Genomic DNA, 15,565 nt, shown 5'->3' with positions numbered 1-15,565 from the left:
AAAAAAAAAAAAAAAAAAAAACCCTCTCTTCTTTTTTTCCTGTTAAAAAATTTTACCATTCCACAAGAGATTGTTGTTTAAGGGGTAAGTTGATTTAGCTGTAGCTGCTGACTACTTCCTTTGCCTGATATTAGACAGACATTTTGATAGCATATAGAGAGAATTCTCATCTTTCTGCTTTTTTGTCATTTTCAGTGTAAGAATTTATGGAAGCCATGATGGCATTAATATCACTATGGGTTATTTCCTATGTTCTGATAATCTTTGGAAGATTCTGATGCGTGTATTAAACTTTTGTTTCTGAACATCTGACCGCCCCAGACTGTTAATTTTTGCATTTTCTCTTTCCTGCAAGCCTTAATTATGCTATGTTTATAGTTCCGTCTGCTATATGGCTTTGTGTCATGTCTCACTGGCTATGTTATTCATTACTAGTCAGTGTACATATTAGTTCAATATGTTGACGAACTGAGCTGAAAATTCTTTTTATAATTTTTTATTATTGTTGATTTTGTAGCTGAATTACAATGGGAAGTCAGTTGCTCTGCCTTTCAACTTTTCAGTTTACAAATGGGCTGCTGAGACTCGTAGGATTCTCGACAATGTCCGATTACCAAAGAGTGTCAGCTTTTATAACATATACGGCATATCATTTGATACTCCATATGACGTTTGGTATGTTACTCTAATTATTTATACTCTTAAGTTCAATGGTAATATGGTTTTATTTACAGTAAAATGAATCTGTTCTCCTCAGTAATTGCTGATGCTTATTCACCTTTTCGGCATTTCTTTAAGTTTTCAGTGTGCCTTTGAGTTTAGGCCCTTATGCACAACATGTCACTTCCAGGAAATGTATGTTAGTTAGGGTGTGCTTGGCACCAGCTTGTAATTCATGATGATTCTCGAAAGTTCTATCCTTGTCTATCTCAGGAAACATGAGAAATGAAACTTCTTGGATACTTACAAGTTACAGGATGCCTCTCCATCTCTCATTAATTTTCTTTTACCATATTTGAAGAATCATAACTATCCAATTAACTGATAGAGGACCAACAATCCTTCATGACAATTTTATGAGGATCGTATCTCTTTTCTTTTTATCTATTTTTTTAAGTAACTTACCTCATTGTTTATTGGCGGTTTATAACAAAAAAACTCAATCAAGGTTTTCGGTACATGATTATGTGATAAGCACTTCACAACAAAAGGTTGAAAGTTTCTTGTTAGTTGACAAAAAATTTCGTTATGTGTATTTATCAATCCCAGATGAAATTACCATGAATAGCCTCATAAAATCCACTCTCTCAATTTTGGTATTTCACACGTTCTAACCTTCTTATTGCAGCTACGGATCAGAAACCTCTCCTATCGATGACTTGTCCAAAGTATGCCACACAACGGTATGCATCCCAATTAGAAATGTCCACTATGCTGCTGCCAATATCATCTTTAATTAGTATATCTAATCTCACCATGATCTTATTGCAGCCTCAGTATACTTATGTGGATGGAGATGGAACTGTGCCTGCCGAATCTACAATGGTAACCTTTTAAGCTATTTTACGTGTTTTCCCACATGTCCTCGAGAAGCAAATAAGTCTGTGAGAAAGCAACTTGTTCACTAATGAGCTATACTTGATTGTTTGGAGTTTTTTTTTCCTGAAAGAAAAAGCATGGGGTGAGATCAAACTCTTACTCAGATTCCATATTGTGGAAGATACATTTTATATCAAGAGTTACAGAAAAAAAAGATCTCCACTAATAATAGCTTTTCAATAGTATGTAGACAATGAGAGTTACATCAAAGTCCATAAAAGTGTGTACATGCGCGTGCAGGCATGCGCACTCACGCGCCCGCACATCCATGCACACACGCACCCACATACACCCACGCGCGCACACACAGATGTATAGGCACAAGTTATCTGTGTGCTGTAATCTAATAAGGATAACAAGTGATAACTAAAAAATAACATCAGTTGGAACAACATCGATCAATTCATTGACGAATTCAAGTAAGTTAATTTGCTTTCTTTTTGTTGTCATGGCCATTTTCTGCCATTCCCATGAAACCTGTTAATCTATGCATCTGAGCATTATGATATTAGTGTATGTTTACGATTTGATATATAAGTCTTTTTTTTTCTTTTTCTTTCTGTTCTTTTTATTTTTCCTCCAGGCTGATGGGTTTGAAGCGGTAGACAGAGTCGGAGTTAAGGCCACTCACCGAGGTTTGTTGTGTGACAAGACAGTGTTTAGACTTTTGAAGCAATGGCTCGGTGTGAACCAGAAATCTAAACACTCCATGGCGACATCCAAAGTGATGGATGTATTTTCAGAACCAGCTTCTGTCCAGATAACTGCAAAAGATGCATTGATGTATCGGAAATCTGCTGAAGATTGAATATTAGCAGGCCGTGTATTGTTTGAAAGAATAGCATATTTGCTTCCTACATATGTATTCGAAGGCATCGTAGTATAATGCCATTAAGTTTGTTGTATGATTGTTTCTACCTATAATAATACACATGCTTCAACATGTATATCACGTTATACGTAAAAGTATGCAGAGTAATGCACATAAAGACTAAGTTCTAGGTGGACTGTTGGAAGCTTTAGACTCAAGTTCTGTAACTTGTGAACAAAATTTGAGTAGCATAATTATATTGTAAATCTTACACTACTTTTGCACTATCCAATGGGGGGAAAAAGTTCATGGTGGCTCATAAATTTGTGTGCCTGATTAGGTTTTTAAATAAAAAATTTTAGGAGTCAAAAGTGATTCACAAGAATTTGAATATAGATATGGTCTAGACCATCCCGAGCATTTGAGCGATGAACGTGGCTAGCAATAGGAGTAGAGGGAGATCGAAATTATAAACCCAAAATTTATTCACAATTATATGGTAATTAGAAAAGTAAGTTTATTCACAACTATATCCAAATGGGTAACTATGAATAAACTTTTTTATTCTCCCTATGTTGTTTAGGCTCAGTTTTACTATCGCTTTTTTAACAGTGAAAAGTGTTACGTAAATCCAAAATTAAGGAAAAAAAGAAAATAAACCAGAGAGAAGGGTTCATTGTGGATCCGGCTGTGTGAAACCCGACCCGGTTTCGGCCCCAAACCCTAAACAGAAAAATTCCTAGCTGAATTTGTGTTCGATCTCTTAAAGTTAAACCCATCGCCCGTCCTCTTCTTCTCGATCATCCGCTGTCGAGGATCTCCAGGTACTTAGATATTTTCTCAATTTTGATTATGATTTTATCTAATTTAGATTTTAAGTTGGTTTTCTATTTGTTGTTGTTATTATTATTATTATTATTTTACTGTGATATCTGAAGCTGGTTTTGATTTGGGAATAGCTTGGTGAAGTTAGCAGTCGAAGATAAAAGAAACTATTGAGGCTTATGAAATTGATGAACATAAGCGTAGATTTATTCTTCTGAGCAAGGATTTGAAACTTGCAAATGCTAGAGCCTTCTCAGTTTATCATTTTCTTTGCTGAATGATTTATTTTCCTTCGAGTCAGTGGCAGATTAGAACACATTGATGTGTCCCAAATCAGCAGCAGCTTAGATTGATTTTCTTTTTTCTTTTTTGACATTAAAATCTAGTTAATTTCACCTTCTAGTTATTTTATGATATGTACAGGAATCTATCTCTCTTTGTGGGTTGAGTTTGGGAAAGACTTGACTAATACCAAATGAAGCACATTTTCAAGATTATTTCATTGCTAGTGGCTATTTCTGCCGTCTGGATTGGCCTTTTAGCATCTTCGGTTGTTCCACAAAGCTATGCTTTGTTGGTTAGTTTCCTTCCATATTGAATTATGTATTTTCGTCATACGTGATGCTTACATCTTGTTGTTACTTCTCTTCCAGCTCCCTATTTATCTAGTTGTTGCGCTAGGATGTTATGGTCTTCTAATGGTTGGAGTCGGTTTGATGTGCTTCCCTACGTGTCCTCAAGAAGCCGATCTTCTTCAAAAGGTTATTTTACTTGTCGTTGGCGCAATTAATCAGTTTTTAGTTGATTTCTGCCCATGATCTGTTTGGAGTTTTGTTATTTATGGTTGAGTTCACTCACATTTTCATAGAATTGCTGCATGATATATATTTAGACGTCTTTCCTTTGAGTAGCTGACTGACCTTATTTATTTTAGTATCTTTTTGGTTAGCTTGGTCTACTACATTTTTGGCCCATAATTAAAATGTTGCATGAGACAATTTGTACATGCGTCATCAGAGGCGGCCATTTTGGTGTGGACATTAAATTGCACAAGCATTACTATGAATCTGGCCATTTTGATGTGGACATTAAAACAGTGATAGTTGTAAGGAATTTCAAAATTTTGATTTTAGAGTCCAAATTTACGGCTTTACATGGTATTCCTGAAGAGTGATCACTTTTGTTATTTATGATCAGTTATTCATCATTGATAGTGTGATTGAGGATATGATGTAGTTCACCAATTCGGATCAGACTGGTTAAAATGGCAGAGTGTTTCAGAGATTTACGTTATAATAGGATCACCTATAAAATATTACAATGGTCCATGGATCAGAATGTTTGGCATTACAATGGTCTATAGGACAGTTTTATGACCAGTAAGGCTCCATGGATTAGAATGTTGGGCATTCAGAAAACAACATTTGTAAAAATAAGTGTAGCAGAAATGAGAATATTAACAATGGTGTTATGGATATAGAGTACTAGATAGAATAGAAAATTAGTGAATAGGATATTAGAGGTTCCACCCGTCTAGGATAAAATGAGAGAGAATTGATTGAGAGGGTTCTGTCATGTACAACCGAGGCTACTAGATGATAGAATGAGAGAAAATCGATTGAATTGGTTTGTCATGTACAGCAGAGGCCACTAACTGATGCATAAGTTCGGAAAAGCGATAAGTTTATAGTTGAGGGGACGAAAAGGTGTAGAGGTAGACCTAAAGAAGTTGATTGGAGCCGTTCAAGATTTAAGAATGATTTGATGATAGTTAACTTAATGGAGGAGTTAGACCCATCATAGAAATGAATGGAAGAATATGATTTGTGTAGCCGACCCCAAACATTTGGGCTAGAAGCCTAGTTGTTTTTGACATAGTATTCCCAGAATTCTAGATTAAAAATGAGATAATATGAATTCTAATATCAAATCCAACTGAATTTATAAATCAATGACTTGTGTATGTGAAATTATATGTTTATCATTTTGCTGTTGTGAGTGCTTTTCTAATTCATGGCCAATATAAAATGAAAATGGAAGGCTGGTGTCCCATAGTAAAAATCCTTAATGCTATGCACTACTGCTTTGTCCGTGTCGTCTTTCCGACGGTAATCCTTGTAATCAATGTAGCAGAGAGGAAAAGCCAGTAGCTCTCTTCAGCATTAGGATAAAATGGGAAAGGTAGGAGTTGCATCACCAGATAACTAAAGTCCTGCGACGTTTTCCCACAAACTTGTTAGGCAATTCTGACTGCTGCTAGGATGTCGAAAGTTTCTACATTTTTTGTTCTCTGAATAAGTCTTACAAAATTATTTTGACAAGTGCAACATCTCCTTTGTCTCTGCTGATCTGATTGGCTGCGAACTCTTTTCTTTCTCCTATTGACCTGATCTGTCAATAGCCAGTGTTACTATTGCCATTTGCCTGCATATGCAATGCAAACCATCAAAGGCCTATTCATTCTTTTTTTTTGTCAATGGGCCTATATTTCGTTCAATGCTGTCAACCACCTTGTTTTTTGGTTGGGTACTTGAGACAACATCTTTCAGTTTGATCATAGTTGACTAGTTTGTTTGCGTAGTTTTTCTTCCAGTCCCATATTTCCAAGAAAAATAGAATTAAAGACATTCTATACAATACAATTACTCTTCTTTCTGATATTCAACAAAGCCATGGGTGACATTTTTTGTACATGGTTTTCCTTTTTCTTTTTCTCGAGGAACGTATTATGCAGTCCAAATTGTACCTCTGATGAGAGCTGAGGATCATGAGCTACTGAAATTTTGTATATTTGTGTTTTGGGTAGAGGATTTAGATCGGAGATAACAATAAAATGAAAGTGTTACTTTTGGCGTTTGTTTGTAACTCGTACATTTGACTTTCATTATATTGTTAGAGAGCCAACTGCCTAAGGTGGTCCAGTAGTTGGATATATCATGAAAATCCAAAGCGTGTAGTATTCATGGGTTTCAGTTTGTGAGAGGGACCTATCATTTCATGTAAGGTATAGTTAAGCATAGGAGATGTAGTATAAGTAATATTTTGGGGGCAATTTACATATATCCTTTTTCTTTTACATTTAATCTGCATGACCTTGTGTTCTTACCCTTGCTCAAATTGAATCGAATGAATGATGAACCATAGCAAAAGCAAAGAATGTTTAACTTAACTGTTCATAATATACATGACAGAAATACCCTTATTTTATCTACATTGGATCCACATCACCATGCATGTGCTCTCAAGTTAGAGTTACCCTTTTTAATCTCAAGTTTAATCAGGCAACATTAGTAGATTTATTATGATTAGAAGTTGATGAACAAACTTGATTTATAGATTTTTAAAACAAATGAAGTGATTTGATTTGTTTAAATCAACAAAATAACCTGAGGCCACAAGGTCATAGAGAAAAATATGTGAAAAGCTGCATGAAATGTATATAAATCCGCCAGGATCTAATGTTTATATAATGCACAAACCATACAGTTCATCAAGTTTATCAGATTTGTTGTCAAATTGTCATATTTGACAGTTTGTTACTGTATCTGAAACAATGAACTTATCAGCTCTGTGTCTTGGACCTGGATCCAATCATTGCTATGTGGAATGTATTATTAGATGAATTATCATCTTTTTTCTCTACTGTGGCTAACCAGAAAACAATGTTGAGATTGGGATGATTCGTGTACTTTCAATCACAGGATATCGCAGAGGCCAAGGATTTCTTGAGGAGCAAAGGTGTTGACGTGAGCTCATATTGAAGAAGATATCCTCATGACCTGATTTAGGGAAGCATACATCTGATATTTCAAAGCTGAGAGTTATTTACTGAGCTTTTAACACAGTTCAAAACCTGTATACGCAATTCATAGGACAAGAGTCTCAAAATTCCAAAATTTCTCCTAATGCTTCCATTTGTCAATTCCATCATGTTCTATTTGAGGTTTATGGAATGATTTGCGCTCGCGTTGTTTGCTCCTGGTCATTATTTTTTCTCATGCTATTCCAATGTGGAAAGTATTACGGTTGAAACACAGATGACAAGGTAAATTGCCTGGGTAAATGACAAGCTAGCCTGTATTTCTCAAAGTGAAGCTTGAAAGTTTTTCCTTGCGATGAAAACTGTGTATCAAGGAACCAGTGAAGCTTGAGAGCTTCTCCTGTGATGAAATCTGTGTATCAAGGAAAACGGAGAACCTCTACAATTCTATCTTTCATGCTCAACTTCAGGCAATTTCTCAAGAGATGAATGCCTAACATTCAGGGATACTGTCCATACGCTTCAAAATTGATCAATTAGTCTGAAAATAGCAGGATTTGTGACAGCGATTCAGAGGGATTTCTTCTATAATTGTGCATATGTTGGTAAATGATCTTGGGTAGTGATAAGTAGACTATTATCTCTAAACTATTTTCACACTATGAAAGAGAGAAGTATGAGATGCGTTCTTCAAAAATTTTCAGAACTAACGGCATGTTAAAGAAGCCTACACTTCTTTCCTTGTTTGTAGTGTGGGAGTAGTTTGGAAGACTATAGTCCAGTTGGGAGAATATAGTTTAAAGAGCTATTTAAGTTTTACCTTTTTTTTCTAAGAAGCCCCTACCTTTTATTTTTGACAAAGAAACACCTTAAGTTTTACTCATCTTTTCTAAGAAGCCTCTTAATTTTTTATTTCTAACAAACACGCCCTTAAGTTTTTGCCGTCTCTTCTAAAAAACTCCCAACTTTTTTTTTGACAATGAATTCTCTGAGTTAACAAGATCTGAGGGCTTCTTGGAAGAGAAGAGTAAAATTTAAGGGCTTTTTAGAAGAAAGTGTAAAATGTAGGGGCTTCATTGTCAAGAAAAGAAAGCTGGGGGCTTCTTAGAAAAGATAAGTGAAACTTAGGGGCTTCTTTGTTAAAAAAATAGAAAGCTAGGGATGTCTTAGAAAAGAGGTGTAAAATTTAGGGGTTTTTAGACTATCTCTCCTCTAGTTAGCATTATTCAATGATCTGACTAAGATTGGAACTTAGTTATTAATTTTTAATGATGCAAAATGAGTGTGCTACTAATTATAATGTTAAAATGGACATTTATGTGTACACTTATGTTTAGACCGTTACGATAGTTACAATAATAAATAAGTACATTTCTAGAAAGTTGGGCCTGTTTGGTTCAATAGAGGGTAGGAATAGGATTAGGAATCCTATTTTATTTATGGATTCTAACCTAATCCATAAAAAAGTTATAGACAATTTTTAGTTTTATGGAATCCTATTTTTTTGTATTCTATGTTTGCTTCACCCAAAGGATTAAGAATAGGATTAGGAATCAGAATAAAAAAGAGGAGAGGTGTCAGAAATTCCACCCAATTCCTAGCAAATGGACTGGATTTGGATTTCCTGAAATATACACTGTTTGAGCCACTTTATAGATTAGCAATTCTATAAAAAAATTTTGAACCAAACTCAGGATTAGGATTCATTTGGAATCCATTAATTATGAAAACGCCATTGTCAGGTTCAAATACCATTCATATTCCATAAAATTGGTGAAACAAACAGGCCCTAAAAGTGGGTCAGGAGTGATCTAGACCCAATTTTGAGTTTTTTGGGGCAGAAAATAGGACAGTGATCCCTGGATTTTTCTAAAGCCAACAGATAGTTCCTAAAACCACGAGAAGTTCCTAAAACCACTGGCCCCTTGGCGACAGGCGAAAGCTCAAGCCATGGGTTGAGTCACACCACGGTGTTGCGAGGGGTGAGATACATCTACATGACCCAAATCCCAGCGGCCTAGGCAGGCCCCTCTACGACCAACCTAACTTCTGGTTATAATTGGACTTTCAACATGGTGACCTATATTATTAGAGGAAATACTCCCCTCTTAGATAAAATCATGAATGCTTCCTATACTAAGTTCAACATGGCACACATTGAGGAATACAAGGGCGAAGGCCATCCGACCTAACATGCATATAATTTCTTTGACTTGATGTGCATGCAGCATGTGACTAATCCAATCATCTATAGAGCTTCTCCCGTCACACTTAGTAGTAGTGCCAAGATGTGGTGGGATTTTTTAGAAGGAAAGTCTAGCCATAACTACAAACAACTCAAGAAGGTATCCTTCACTCTCATATTGCAAGTCAAATAGAGGCCTGACAAAACTCTGGGAGAATACTTCAAAATATTCTAAGCCAAGCTGTTAGAGGTAAAAGACCCCAACAACATGGTGGCGATGGCAGCAATAATTTTAGGTCTAGAAGATGATAAACTATCTGAATCAGTCATCATGAACCTCATAGTGGATTTCGACCAAAGGTCGGACACACATGGACAAGGAAGACAATCACCTTCATAAGAATGTGGCCTGAAGGGAAGCTATCAAAGGCGAATCTTCTAGATGCAAGAAGACTGAAGGCGACCGATTTGAGTCCAAGTCTAGATTTCACTGGCCTAATAAGAGAGAACATAGAAGGGATGCAATGAGGAGGCGTTTGCCCTTCTCAATGCTTCCATCTCACAAGTATTGCATTGGATCCAAAGGAAGGGACTTCTCATCAAACTCCCCTTTGTATGACTTCAAAACCTCTCAAGAGAGCCTCTCGACAATATTGCCTCTATCATTGGGACCACAACACAACACTGATGATTGCAAAGTCTTGCAAAGAGTCATTGAAGACCTCATCAAAGGATGGCTGTTGATGAAATACCTCAACAACCATAGAAAGGAGGGGACCAAACCCGGATAGATCAGAGAGGGGGAGATCAAGATCCCACACCCAAGTTAGCAAAAGAGTCAGCAAGAAAAGCCAATGACAAAGGCACCATCAACACTATCAGTGGTGGCCAATAGCAAGAGGAATGTTGAATAATGCTTGGAAGAAGTATGCTTGATGAGCCATTGAAGTGTACTATGCGAGAAGAAGCTCAAGATGGATCAATCCATCACCTTCAACAGTGCCAATGTGAAAGGCGTAATACCACCTCATGATGAGATCTAAAATTCTAATGGCATCTCACAATGATCTTATCATCATCTCCACATAAATAAAATGGGTTTCGAGTCAAGAGGATCATGATGGACACAGAAAGCTTAGTCGACATCTTGTCTATGGACACATTCAACCAGATGGGGATAAACAGATTAGAGCTGCAACCATGTCCAATCCTCTGGTAGGCTTTTCGAACCATTCGATTCAACCAGAAGGGTTGATCATCCTACCTATGGTCATTAGTGATTATCCCCACCAATCTACAATTCAGGTCAAATTCATTGTGATAGACGTCAAATCGGCTTACAACATCATCCTTGGGAGAACCTCCTTGAATTACCTCCAAGATGTTTCCTTAACCTACTAGCAAAATGTGAAGTTCTGGACTCTCAAAGGAGTTGACCTTGTGTGGAGTAATCAATGTGAGGTTAGGTCATGCTAGTTGTTCTCTGTGAAGGGTAAAGGGACCTGAAAACCCTTGTTGATTGAGAAGTCCCAAGCCTACCTACAAAAAGATGAAGAAAGTAAATGGACAACTCCAATGGAGGAATTGAAAAGGAAATAGACAACTCCCATGGAGGAATTGGAAGAAATTTAGCTCAGCACTGACGAAACCAAAAAAAGTTAAAATTGGGTCGAGGCTGGTTGAGCGAGGAGCAATCATCAAATTCTTCTGCACCAATGCAAACATTTTTGCCTGGGGACCTAAAGATATGCCATAGATAGAACTAGAGGTAACAGATTATGAGCTATGTGTCGACTAACACAACAAGCTGGTACTACAGAAGAAGAGACATATCGGGCCATGGAGATAGCAGATGGCTATAGAAGAAGTTGACCAATTGCTAAAGGCCGGGTTCATTCGAGAAGTCAAATACCCAGAATGACTAGCAAATGTGGTGCTAGTCAAGAAAGCCAACAACAAATAGAGAATGTGTGTCGATTTCACTAACCTCAATGAGGCCTATCCTAAGGATAGTTTTCTCTACCTCAAATCAACCAATTAGTTGGTTGAAACGTCGGCCATGAAATGCTTAGCTTGATGGATGCCTTCTTGGTTTATAACCAAATAAAGATGGATGGAGTATGATGAAGAGAAAACACCTCTTTCATCACAGATCAGTGTACTTATTGTTATAAATTAATGCCCTTTTGATCTCAAGAATGCATGGGCAACTTACCATAGGTTAATCAACAAAATCTTCAAGGATCAATCTGGTCACAATGTAGAGTTATATGTGGATGACATCCTGATAAAGTCCAAACAAATAGACTCTCATGTTGTGGATCTCAAAAAAGCCTTCTCTAACATCCATAGATATCAAATGAAGCTCAATACTATGAAGTGTGCCTTCGAAGTGTGATCGGGCAAATTCCTTGGATTCATAATCACGCAGCGAGGAATCGAGATCAACCCAGAGAAAATAGCTACAATTGAGGGGATATTCAAACCTCGCACGGTGAACGACATCCAAAAATAAAACGGGAGGGTAGTGGCTTTGGGCTGTTTCGTCTCCAAGTCAACTAAGAAAAGTCCTCCCTTCTTCAAAATCCTGAGGGGACTAAAGGACTCAAAGATAACATCCAGTGGAAGACAGAGTGTAACAACGATTTCACAGAGCTCATGAGGTATCTAACCTCCAAGCCCTTGTTAAGCAACCCAATAGAAGGAGAACAATTCTATCTCTACTTTAGCCATTTAGGCGGAAGCCGTAAGCTCGGTCTTGGTCCGAGAGGAAGAGAATGTCCATAAGTCGGTGTAGTATGTGAGTCGCATCCTAAAAGTAGCCGAACTTAAGTACATTCTCATTGAGAAAGCTTCCTTCACTTTCATCATCATGCAAGAAGGTTGCATTTGTACTTTCAAGCCCACATAGTGATAATATGAATGAATTTGGCCTTAAAAAAAGTACTCGGTTGCCCCAATCACTTCTGGGTTAATGACCAATTAGACCATTGATCTTAGTGAATGTGATGTCCAGTCTGAGCCTAAGACAACTATTAAGGCTTATGTCCTTGCTGACTTCCTAATTGAGTCACCCGATCTAAAAGATAGCCCACCAACTCAAGAACTGACTCCACACCCAGTCCCAAAACCAGCTAAAAAGACCACATCCTAGAAAATAGCATGCATAAATGCAATCTAAATTCTCATCATGGTGATTGCTAATAATAGACGAATCCTTGGAAGAAAGTGATAGCGAAGTGGGAGTAGTACTACGTAGCAGGGAGGGACACATCTATGAGTACGTAATCGCCTTTGATTTTCTGACCTCTAACAATAAAGCTAAATATGAACCTCTTCTAGCCAGCCTCAAAGCCACCCTAGTAACTAAGACAAATATTGTTTTCATAATAACTGACTCACAACTTGTCGTTTGCCAGGTGTAGGGAGAATGTGAAGCGAACGATCCTAGGATGGTAAATTATTTAAGGAAACTCAAAGAACTATTTGGTAAGTTGACAAAATATAGAATCGAGTAGGTCCCAAGGGATTGCCCATTAAGACGATCTATCCAAGTTAGGCTCCTCGAGCTTAGGGGTGGGAAAAGGGCTAGTATATACATATACCCTCAAACAGCCCAACTTTGCTAAAGTAACGACAGACTCGGTCATACAAATAGATCCACAATTAGAGCCATGCTGGATGGTCCATTCATCTAATATCTGACAATAGGGACCATACTAGAAGATCGAGCAGAATCCAGAAGCTTGCCGAGGAACCTTGAAATATCCCCTAATCAAAGGTCAACTCTACTATCTCTCCTACACAAGTAACAGCATGGGGCTCTATCTCTGTTGCTTCCAACCTGAAGTGTCAGACTATGTCCTAAAAGAAATCCATGAGGGCATATGTGGAAACCACATAGGAGTCAGAACCCTAGCATGGAAGGTCATCAAGCAAGGCTACTACTGGCCAACTATTCTGGCCAGTCAAATAGGCTCACAACCTAGTGCAAAGCTTGTCAATTCTTCTCATACATTTTGCAAGCTCTTGCAACTGAGCTCATTCCTCTCAATAACCCGATCCCTTTTGCTCAGTGGGGACTAAATTTGCTGGGATCATTCCTAACACATCTGGACAGTGAAATTCTTAATTGTGGCTAAAGACTATTTCACCAAATGGATAAAAGTAGACCCGTTGGTGAAAATTAAGGAAAAGAATTTCTACAACTTCATCTGAAAATCTATGATCATCAAATTTGGGGTGCTGATAACCATCATAACTGACAATGGCACTCAATTTGATAGCCAGAGATTCCGCGACTTTGGTGAAGAATGAAAAATCAAACTCGAGTTTGCATTAGTAGCACATCCCAAATGTAACGGTCTAGCAGATGTGACAAACAAGTACATACTGCAAGCATTAAAGAAGAGAGTGGACCAAGTAGTGGGGACTAGGTTGATGAACTCCCTAGTATTCATATAGAATAACTCACGAAAACTCTACAGTTGAAACATCATTCTAATTAACATATAGAGCGGAAGCAAGCATCCTTAGAAATCGACAATCAAATCAGCCTAAGGGGTGGACTCAACCTCATCGATAAAATAAGAGAGCAAACACTCATATCTCTAATAATCAGCTAGCAGTGCATTCTTGATACTACAACAGCCAAATTCGACCCCGAAGGTTCAAAATCTGGTTCTCCAAAAGGCTATCTTCAACGAAGAAATCAACCGCCGAGAGCTCGCTGACAATTGGGAGGGACCCTACAAGATCATAAGAGAAGTCCATCTAGAAACTTACTCGTTGTAGAATCAAATTGGGAGAGTCTTGAAGCATCATTGGAATGTAGAACATCCCAAGAAGTATTTCCAATGAATATAAACAGGATCCCTATATTAATGAAAGGTTGCCTTATCTTTCTCCATAATCTTGTGCAAAGAACTAACAGATATTGGTATTAGTTTTCAAGAGTAAACCCAAGGCACTAACCTTGCGACTCGGTCTTTACCGACTTGTCCAAAGCACTCAAAGACCTTGGTATTAGTTTTCAAGTGTAAAACTAAGGAACTAACCTTGCGACTTGGTTTTCACCGTCTCATTTGAGGCATAGTGAGGAATAACTCAAAACAAAATCACAAACACATTCGAGTTACCCTAAATAAGTCTTTCTCATTAACTTGCAAAAATTTACAAGATTTTTTACAATTACTCGACAAAAAAAAGAAGGAAAAGAAAAAAAGAAAGAAAATCACAGAGCAGGAGCAAAGGATGAGGTCCCTAGTCAGTCAGGTTGTGAAAGCGAGCTGATTTCTTCACTAGAGCCTTCCTCTGCCTCTGCCAAGCCCTCCTCGTCTGATTCACCATCTGCCTCCTCACTATCCTCCACCATTCCCAATCTGCCATCCACATCAAGCGACTTAAGGATGTCCAGGCAAATCCTCACTCTAGAGGGGTACTTGAATCAATCGGGGTTGATTTTAAGCTCATGAGGGAGCTGCTTAATCATATGATCAAAACCGACCTTACAAGCGAGAACAACCTCCAATTTTGCAAGAGCACCAAAGGCACTCAACATCCGGAATGCCATCCATTCTTGGAAGTCTTGGATTTATTCGAGAAGTCAATTACGTCGTTGCTCAGCCCTTTGAGTGACCTACGCAGTGTCATTTCGAGAGACTCTTGAAGAGTTGTCTGCTCCTGCAACCTCACCTTCGAATCCTCTAGCCTTGAGTCAAGTCACTCGGGACCGCTCATATGCATCTTCACTCTCCCTCTTCTCCACCTCAACTTCTGACTCGAGACATTTGATCTGCTCATTGGCAATACCCAAGTCTTGATGGGCTTGATTGAGCTCCTTATGCATGTTCTGGATCTCCATCCAAGCTTGAGCAAAGAGGGAGCTCGATGTTGGGAGAGATCAATAGTAGCTTTGATCTTATCTGCTTGTCGGGTCAGATTGCGCTCCATCTCCACCCATCCTCCCTTGAGTTGATCCAACTTACTCCCCCTACGAGCGACCAGCACCTCACCTGACTCATGAGCATCCTTATGAACCATCATCTCCTCCTGAAGCTTGAAGAAGAGCTCATGGGCCGACTCATACCTATTGAACAACTCGGTCTCAACAAGTAGGCCTTTGGTGAGATAGCTTCAAAGGATCTGATGAAGGCCGAGATTAGGTACTCTGCTCAGTAAGACTTGGTCATTGGTGAGAAAAATCCGCTCAACTACACGGGCTTGCTCAGACCTAGATTCTAGGACCGACCCTCTTGAATCCAACAGGCGACCTAGTATAAAAATAGAGTCGTTTGTCGGCTCATATCGGGGAAAAGCATTAGCCAACCCAGTAAGGTCCATCTTTAACCTCTCCCATTTAGAAGGAGAAACTTCACCAATGCGA

General features: G+C 38.2%; 2 protein-coding genes across 2 annotated transcripts in view; both read left to right on the top strand.

Annotated features, from left to right (window-relative positions):
• Positions 1-2,598, top strand: part of LOC109837586 (phospholipase A(1) LCAT3) — a 10,507-nt gene extending 7,909 nt beyond the window's left edge. The window contains exons 8-11 of the mRNA XM_020405898.1: positions 518-675; positions 1,349-1,403; positions 1,492-1,545; positions 2,183-2,598. Coding sequence (XP_020261487.1) covers positions 518-675; positions 1,349-1,403; positions 1,492-1,545; positions 2,183-2,407 — 492 coding nt within the window. The 3' untranslated portion in view covers positions 2,408-2,598. The remainder of the gene's footprint in view (positions 1-517; positions 676-1,348; positions 1,404-1,491; positions 1,546-2,182) is intronic.
• LOC109837585 (dolichol-phosphate mannosyltransferase subunit 3-like) lies at positions 3,118-7,191 on the top strand. Its single transcript, XM_020405897.1, has 4 exons — positions 3,118-3,234; positions 3,659-3,812; positions 3,889-3,996; positions 6,937-7,191. Exons 2-4 carry the CDS (start codon positions 3,711-3,713, stop codon positions 6,994-6,996), a joined length of 270 nt encoding a protein of 89 aa, XP_020261486.1. The 5' UTR covers positions 3,118-3,234; positions 3,659-3,710; the 3' UTR covers positions 6,997-7,191.

The sequence above is a fragment of the Asparagus officinalis genome, chromosome 4, assembly GCF_001876935.1.
Source record: "Asparagus officinalis chromosome 4, Aspof.V1, whole genome shotgun sequence".
Classification (NCBI taxonomy): domain Eukaryota; kingdom Viridiplantae; phylum Streptophyta; class Magnoliopsida; order Asparagales; family Asparagaceae; genus Asparagus; species Asparagus officinalis.
The sequence above is the reverse complement of the archived record's forward strand: the minus strand, read 5'-3'. Positions and strand labels throughout refer to the sequence as shown.

Bases quoted from the DNA above. Each gene is read 5' to 3' on its own strand.
- LOC109837585 (XM_020405897.1), top strand. From the start codon at position 3,711: ATGAAGCACATTTTCAAGATTATTTCATTGCTAGTGGCTATTTCTGCC. The intron at 3,813-3,888 runs GTTAGTTTCCTT...CTTCTCTTCCAG, and splicing joins CACAAAGCTATGCTTTGTTG to CTCCCTATTTATCTAGTTGT. The intron at 3,997-6,936 runs GTTATTTTACTT...TTTCAATCACAG, and splicing joins AAGCCGATCTTCTTCAAAAG to GATATCGCAGAGGCCAAGGA.